Genomic DNA, 8,228 nt, shown 5'->3' on the forward strand with positions numbered 1-8,228 from the left:
ACGACTTGAAGGCATCAAACGCAGAAAAGTCTGGAAAGATTGCCCAGCTTGAAAGCTCGAACGAAGAGGCCTCCAAGACGATAAAAAATCTTGAAAGCTCTGTGGGCGAGGGTGAAATCGCTAGAAGAGACATTGAGAAATCTAGAGACAATGCCACGGAGAAAGCGAAGAGCCTTGAAACCGACGTCAAGGCCAAAGACGAGAGTATTGATCAACTCAAGACTCAGATCACCCAGAAAGACGAGTCGATTAAAAAGCTTCTGAGTCAGTTGAAGGAAAAGGAAGAGTCTATCAAGACAATTGAAGGTGACCTCGACACCAAGGTAAGTGAAATTAAAGGCCTCAAGGTAGGAACTCAAAAGCGCGACGAAGAAATTTCGCAGCTCCATAGCACTCTTGAGAGCAAGACTGAGGAGTTGGAGAAAGCCAATGTGGAAGAGAAGGAGCAAGAGATTGAGCGCTTAAATGCTGATCTTGCGGGCCTCAAGACTGCTCTCGAAACTCTTGAGTCGAAGGCTTCAGACGATGCCGCGAAACTTGCCAATTCCGAAACATCTCTTAGCACTTTGCAGAAGGAGTATGAGGAGGTCAAGAAAAGCTTGGAAGAAACCAAAACAAACATCAGCGTAGTTTCTGAAGATTTGAAGGATGTCAAGGAGGAGTTGGAGCAAACTAAAAACAACACGGAAACTCTTAAAGAGAACCACGAGAAGTCCGTCAACGAATTGAAGCAAAAATTGGAGCAGGCATCTGTCGATCTCGAAAACCGGACTAGCGAGAACAATGCTCAAGAGAGCAATAACAAGAAACAAATCGAGGACTTGAGAAGTCAACTTGAAGCTTCCAAAGAGGAGTCTGAGGGTTTGAAACAACAGTTAAAGCAGTTGGGCTCACAGGAAGAGAAGGAAAATGAATTGAAGAAGGAGTTGGAGGAAAAGATGCTCGAGATCGAGAAATACAAGAAGACTGCTGACGTGATGAGAGCTGTCACGGCAAAATACAAGGAGCAGTTGGAAAAAGTGAAGAGCGACCAAGATTCCGATTCCAAGAGCGAGTAGATGCTGACCATCCGGTCAAGCTTCAGACGACCCTTGTGAATCCGTCTCTGTTTCATGCATACAATCACCCGGTTGGACTTGTTGTCATTCACTCCGAGCTGCGTCTAATGACCGCAGGAGAGAAACAGAAACGAGGAACCACATGTATATAGCAATCTAACTATGTCACAACTATCTTCGTACACGTACATGTTTTTTTCAAAGAAGTAACGGATATCATGCACTGAGTTTTTTATAGTCTACATTCCCGGTACGGTTGATTTGCACCCTAAGCCTGGTTGGTAGCGCACATAAGACGTCACAGTAAGCAATGCAGCGTGCGGCCGACAACTCGGCCTGACATTGCCTCAGTGAGGAGGAATTCCTGGTTATAGCACGGAAAACAGTGAGTGTGAAAAAATCTCCCGATAACGGAAAGCCGCGCAGTGTATTTTTTGTAGTTTCATTTAGCTTGCATCAAGAGCATGAGTAGCATTCGCAATCGCTTCCGCTCACGCTTCCGCATCCGCGTCCGCATCTGCACCCATAAGACTTTCGCATTTCTCGCTTACAGCAAAACAAAAAATATAAAAAAAAAATACCAAGAGATCTGGCAACTTAATCCCTCAGGGTATATACCACAGTGGCGGCCCGTGAAATCCACCCCGCTTCCACTTCTTGCTTCACTTCTTTTTATCTGTAGCAGTCTCTGTTGCCAAGACCTAAAAATGGCAAATGGAGACACCCGCAGCCTATTTTGAGTGAGTGATTCCCCAGCTCTGTTCCCCTGATTGCTCTGCTCATCCACTGCGACCTTCATATTACTCGCAACGACTACTTCCTCACATGAGGCAAAAACATACGCTTTCTGCATGCGGGAATCACGGGCGTCTGTACACTTTACTTGCATCCCTTATAACCTTCCATTCTTTTCCCGTCGTTCTGCTCAATTCACCCTAGCATTGATCTTCAATTTGAGACCTCACCCAACAAGATTCACTATCGTGTCAAGACAAACATCAACACAAGCCTCATTCTTTTCCTGTCGTTACGCCCGGCCAAATACACCGGAATATCTTAGGCGGCCTTTCAAAAGCGTGCCAACAATCGTACTACATTAAAAGTCCACAGCACCCAGGTCACAAAATCAAACAGGGGATATTAAAGAAAAAGAAAAAAAAAAGTCCGCAAACAACCACAGGTACTTGCAACCCCACTTCTGCTACCCCTGCCTCACTCTCATGCCCTAGTCACAATCAGATTCTCCCCACTGCAGCACATCCTTACACGCAAATATAACCGTTGCATAGAGTATGGCAATACTCAGAGGCCAAATAAAACTGTCAAGACTGCTACGGAGCATTGAACTGGAAGGCTCCGGAACTACCATGTCTCCTCTGTCTGAGACGCTGCCCAAAAAACAGGTTCGGAAACTGAACACTTTACTGACCCTGTCTACCCTAGAAAACAAAACCGAGCACCAGGAGAAAATCATCAAGCCCTTGCTCAAGCTGTTCAAGCGACTCGAGACGGCTTTGGGCAAGTTTGACGGCAAGCAGAATGGAATCACAAAGACCAATGTTCTCCGCACTGTCGTGCTTCCTTTCCTCCGGCTGCTGCCCCCTTTGCACTCCCTCCTCAAACCGGATTCCAAGCTTTATCTCAGCTTTGCCAGTATTTCCACGTCTGTATTGGGGCTCTGGTGGCGCCTGCTTCTATCATGTTTGAGCGCCACTGGCGTCCTGCAAATTTCCGCCACAGACCGAAGCGCATACCTCGAATGCATCTCTCGGATATTCACCCGCATGGAGTGGCTTCAAACCGACTCACAGGCCACCGAGACATACACAGCGTGTCTCACCGACACCCTTGATTTTTCCATCTCGCGGCTTTTATCGTTGAAAGTCGTACCGGTCTCAATATCGGCCTTTGTGGGAAAAGTTTTCGCCTATTCATTCTTTTACCTCCCAGGTGCTTGCAACGCGTTACTCTTTCTTTTGAATGTTAAACAAAAAATTCTAGACAAGCTGTCCCTGGCTTTTCTGCTGAAGGCACCCGGCTCCAAGACCAAGGCTGTCTCAGTCTTCCCCCAGCATGTGATCCACTTGATCGATTATAAAGGCCTTCAAAATCTAGAGAGGGTCAAACGAGGTGCAATCAACTGTGTTGCTCCTCCAAGACAGCCTGTCAAGGGAATCCGTGACCCTTCCGGGCCTTGGGTGAGACGCTGGTGCACCGGCGATATCGACATATTCAATGCATTCTTCCGTCACTACATTAACATCGTGCATGCTTCCATCGAGAACTCATCCATTGATCCTTTAGATGTACCCCCCAGCTTATTTCCAGGGTTTCGGGTTGTCACATCATTCATCTATCAGATCATATTGGTTTCGATCAATAGAATACTGCATCCTAAGGCGGCTCCCAATATTGGACTCAATACTCAGCATGCCCCATCTGCAATCCCATTGCAAATTCTGGGCTCTACTAAAAGAAGTGCCTCTGGATCTGGAATTCCTTCCTCGAGTCTCCCCTTCAAACAAACTGATAGCAACTATGCTTCAATCACCAAGATATTTCGAAGCGTACGTGATATAAGCTACTCCCTGATTTCCTTTTCCAATACACTCACTGGAATTGTGGACAGGCTCTTAGCAGATATTGCCAAATCGATAGGGTTATACGATGTCAACAAAACCAGTTTCTTGCTAAATTTGGTCTATGAATACTCCATTCATGTTCTACATGCATCTGATATGGATTGGGAATTTTGGCTTGGTTGTTGTTATCTCATGTTGACTAATACTTATCATGTGCAGATTATCACCAGAAACTTTGCATTCTTATTTAATGTGTGGGATAAGATACCAAACTTGCTAGATGGTGGCCTGGCACGGTCTCACTACTGGCTAGTAGATCCTTCCGAAAGTATGAAAGTGAATTTTTCAAATTGGCTCACATCAAGTTCTGTATGGATTCTTTACTTTCCTCATTGGAACCCTTTAGTCAGATCTCACTACCTTCGTTTGCTAGCATGGCGAGTGATTGGATTCAACAATTTCGAGACATCAAGTGCCGTTAGAACAACATGCCGAATCAAGCAAAAATCCGACTTCATTTTTGATGAGTTGTGCAAAATTTTGGCAGCTGATGATTTACCAAGCTCCTTGACAATGATGGACTTCACTCCGGATCTGCCAATAGTCAATCGTAAATTTGGAATTGTGCCTATCAATCAAAAAAATTCCTACATGGAGGGGCCATCGTCTCTTGTTTCTGTTTCTACAACTGCAAAACACGGCGAACTCCGCAAAACACATCCATACGAAATACTCGATGAGGCCGTGTACACATGTACTTCTTTACCCATCTCTCCTGGAATGTCAATAGCAGGAGACTTAGATTCGACGGCTCAGCCAGATATGGACGGAGATCGCTCCATAATTGACTCTTTGAGTCGATTTTTCAAACTGATGTCGACAGACGATGCTACAGGAAGAGATTCTTCGACTATGGCTCCTCCCAAAGGACGAGGAAGTGTCATACTAGGAGCGGGAGTGCCAGGAAAAAGAAAGCTATTTTCCAAGTCCATGACATCTTTGTCCCTGGCTCTCTCAATGAAGTCCATATCGTCTAGTACGAGTATATCTTCTTTCCAGTCTTCGCCCAACTCAGCAAATGATCAATCCACAGAATCTTCAATCACATCTGACTCTGAGTCTTCACTTTCTGATTGCGCAGTTGGCTCATCGATCTCGACATCGTCCTCAAATTCCTTGAATAATCAACCCCCAGAACTTATTAAGATCCTTCCTGAGATAGTGCGACCAACTTTTAAGCTTGAGATTGTGTTGGATCACGGGTTAGCATCTTCTAAATGCTCAAGAATGCAAGAATCCAAATGTTCGTGGAACGGAAGGGTATTCTACGGCAGTGAGACAGTGCCTAACTTGTCCTATACCACTCTACCCAAACCGCCGAAGATCCCGTCAGTGTCTATTTTTTTGAACTCTGATGCCTACAATAAATTTTTCATCACCAGAGAAGACTACCAAGTTGGAGAAGAAGTCTTGACTTCGGCAGATCACGAAGATTTCAAGGTTTATTTCGAGCAGATGACTGGCAGACTAAGAGATCATACAAAACTTGCTACACTAGGTAAGGCATTAAATGAATGGAACGCAATCGTGGATGAATTTGAAAGTTACTTGTTTGACAAAGTAGAGGCTGACCAAATCAATTATTTACCTATTGTTTCAGACGGTGCAGGAGAGGCCGTCGCCTCCAGCGAAATTAGTGAGGAGGAGTATTTTACACGCATAATTCCGCTTCTGCCTATCGACAACTTCACTGAGCTGAAGTTACTCAATGCTTCATGAGTCAAGTAGAATGCGATTTCCATTTTATAAATTTTTATCTCAATGCAACTTTCATAATGTCTTTTTAGTCCGGATATCCTCTTCTTCCCGGAGAAAACGCTGCAGAAACGCAACCGCAGAAACAATGCAGAAGAAGGAGCTCAAAACCCAGAAGCTGCCTGCGCCGATGAATAAACTGGAATAGTAGTAGTTAACGAGGTAGTAGCGAAGTCCGTCCCACTCGATAACAAAATCAAGATGCGTCTTGCGTGAATCAAGAAATAGAAAGTTCATTTTTTCAAGTGTCAAACTAGCCTTGTTCCCCAGAAGAGCAGCAAGAATTTCGTGTCCTTTAAGTTGAATTAGCGGGTGGTCAACACGCACCAATTTCAATACATCGACAAAAATTGGCGGGACCCAGTACCGCAAGTTATATGGAACCCAATTGTTTTTCTCCACGTAAATGTACCTCGAGTCACAATTAACAAGGAGCCAGTCCTGTACTTTGAGCTCGGGGCAAAGATTGAATGAATACGTGAGCGACTGGTGGGCTGTTTCGTACTTACAGATCGCATCTAGGTTTAGACGGACCAGAAAAGTGAGGTTGTCGTTTGCTTGCAAAAAGGCCCGGACACCCGTGATATCTATGTCTGTTATCAAGGAGGGTTTCATGATGGGGCCTATCTCCGTGAACTTTGTTGGTGTTTGAACGCGTTCCACGGGAATAAGCATCCGATAAAAACTAAGATAAGTCATCAATGAAATGGGCAAAAGCACGAGCAAAAGAGCCACAAAGAATATTCCCATGTATACAAGTTGCCTAGTAATGAACAAGTTTACACGGAGAGCCGAAGTCACGACCGGCCACATTGGTATGTCGAGTTATTGAGGGATATCGTACTGCGATAGGTTTTGAGAAGTGTTCATGGTGCCAGAGCTGGGGTCTATGAAGGCCTGTGCGACATGAGAAGCGCAGAGGGCCGCCGTGGTTATGAGCAACGGGAGCAGACGACAAGAAGTATTGATGCAGTAAAAAAATATATATCGAATAAATAGTACAGCCGCATTTGTATATAGAGTCTACTGGCGGTAAACGAAACCAACCCGGAGCAAGAGCCTGGCGCCATGGACGCCCGAAAACCAGTGTCGCGGCGAGCGCTTTGGCAGCGGCGTCCTCGAAGTCTGCTCCGCAAGTGAAATCCACGTTTATAACAATCTATGAACATTCGACTGCTGCCAGTGTATTTATGGGCTTCCTTTCCAAAATGACCGAGTATGAGTATCCTCCCAGACCTTAAATCGAAAGTGTGGCGAAATAAAAAAAAATAGAACAAGTAAAACACACTTTGAGGATGCTATGCAAACAGGCTGGGGATACCAGAAATGCTAGAATATGAGGCTTGTGCCAGGCAAGAGAAGGGCACTCGAGCCTGGGTCCACCAGGAGGCAGTGACGCTTCTCAGTGCGTTGTGTGCCCCCTATGATACTTCAACCCATTCAAGTTTTTGTATCGCTTGCCACAGACTTCACATCTGTAAGGTTTGTCTTTCTCCATTCCAGCCCCATCGAGGAACGGGGTGTTGGACTCCGGGTCTATGATGGAGATGGTCCCGTCCTCGTTCTCCTTGAGGGTCTGGTTCTGATGGCCATGCAAGCGGTGGTACTTCAAGCCGTTCTGGTTCTTGTACGTCTTCTCACACCCAATGACGGGGCACTTGAAGGGTTTGTACTCCTCGTTCTCCATGACGTACAAGTGGCGGGCCGGGTCGTCGATGTACATGCTGTCGTCCTCGCCGAGCTGCTGGGCGGTTCTTGCGCGAGCGGCGCCCCTGTCTTGCAGCGAGCCCTGGTGTGTGAGCAGGGGGGGCACGCCCTGGGGCCGGGCAGGCTGGTCTGGGCCGCCGGTCATGGTCAGGCTGGGCAGGATTGTCTGGTTCAAGTTGCCCAGGGCGAGGGCGTGCTGCTGGAGGTTGAAGTGGTTGGCGGGCGCGGCCATGTGCCCCTGGGCGTGGGGCATCTGGGCGTGGTTGTTGAGGAAGACGTCGTTGGTGGAGACGGTTTCCATCACGTTGTGGATGCTGTTCATGTTGTTGCGGCTGTGATGGGAGGTGAGCAAGTGGGCGCTGGGGTCCGCCGGCGGGGAGCTGGATATGTGGGCCTCCTCGTAGTGCCGGAGGAGGTCGTGCAACGTCGGGAGGAGCTGGTCGCAGCACGAGTAGTCCTTGCAGTAGTCGGCCTCCAACTTGGGGAGGTAGCTGGTGGTGTTGGGCGGGGACATCAGCATGTGGTGGTGCGGGTGCGCCGGGTTGACGTAGCGGAACAGGCCGCGGCGCGGGTTGATGAGGCTCGCGTGGTGCGCCGCCGGCTGGTGGGCGCCCTGCATCATGACCTCGTCCTTGAGCCACGAGCCGATGGTCACGGAGCCCCAGGACACGCCGCCCATGCCCTGCGAGTGCGCTATGGACTCGCGCCGGAACCGGTGGCTGTTGAAGATGGACGGCTGCCGCTGGTAGGTGATGTCGATGGGCTGCGGCACGTTGAGGAAGGCGTCGCCCGCCGGCGCGTCCTGCGGCGCGGACGAGTTGTCGAAGATCCCGGTGTTGAACATGGCGCGGGATTTGGGGGGGGAGGAGGGGGGCGGAGAACGCCGCCTGGCAAGATCCGGAGGCGCGGGAGGCGGGGCTAGCCGGGCGCGCGCTGGCGAGTGCGGTGCGCGGCGGCCGGGGCGAGGACGCAGCGGGTAGCGGCTGGGGCCCTAGCGTCTGGGAAAAACTGGCCTGCGCGCGGAAGGCGAATCAGGGGACGGCCAAAAGGGGAGCGACCAAAAAAA

The 8,228-nt window shown here is 48.5% G+C and overlaps 3 protein-coding genes across 3 annotated transcripts; 1 reads left to right on the plus strand and 2 right to left on the minus strand.

The window, feature by feature from the left end:
• Positions 1-2,425: 2,425 nt before the first annotated feature.
• METBIDRAFT_79910 (uncharacterized protein) lies at positions 2,426-5,419 on the plus strand (the record flags this gene model as incomplete). Its single annotated transcript, XM_018859148.1, has 2 exons — positions 2,426-2,461; positions 2,522-5,419. The coding sequence occupies 2 exons, from the start codon at positions 2,426-2,428 to the stop codon at positions 5,417-5,419; spliced, it is 2,934 nt and encodes a 977-aa protein (XP_018709934.1).
• Positions 5,199-6,318, minus strand: METBIDRAFT_33567 (uncharacterized protein). Its single transcript, XM_018856332.1, has one exon. It carries the CDS (start codon positions 6,203-6,205, stop codon positions 5,471-5,473), a length of 735 nt encoding a protein of 244 aa, XP_018709935.1. The 5' UTR covers positions 6,206-6,318; the 3' UTR covers positions 5,199-5,470.
• Positions 6,319-6,403: 85 nt separating this feature from the next.
• SFP1 (zinc-coordinating transcription factor) lies at positions 6,404-8,159 on the minus strand. Its single transcript, XM_018856333.1, has one exon. The coding sequence runs from the start codon at positions 8,004-8,006 to the stop codon at positions 6,858-6,860; it is 1,149 nt and encodes a 382-aa protein (XP_018709936.1). The 5' UTR covers positions 8,007-8,159; the 3' UTR covers positions 6,404-6,857.
• Positions 8,160-8,228: the final 69 nt, after the last annotated feature.

This window comes from Metschnikowia bicuspidata (assembly GCF_001664035.1).
Source record: "Metschnikowia bicuspidata var. bicuspidata NRRL YB-4993 chromosome Unknown METBIscaffold_7, whole genome shotgun sequence".
In the NCBI taxonomy this organism is placed as follows: domain Eukaryota; kingdom Fungi; phylum Ascomycota; class Pichiomycetes; order Serinales; family Metschnikowiaceae; genus Metschnikowia; species Metschnikowia bicuspidata.

Coding starts and splice junctions, on each gene's coding strand:
- METBIDRAFT_33567 (XM_018856332.1), bottom strand. CDS start 6,205: ATGGGAATATTCTTTGTGGCTCTTTTGCTCGTGCTTTTGCCCATTTCA.
- SFP1 (XM_018856333.1), bottom strand. CDS start 8,006: ATGTTCAACACCGGGATCTTCGACAACTCGTCCGCGCCGCAGGACGCG.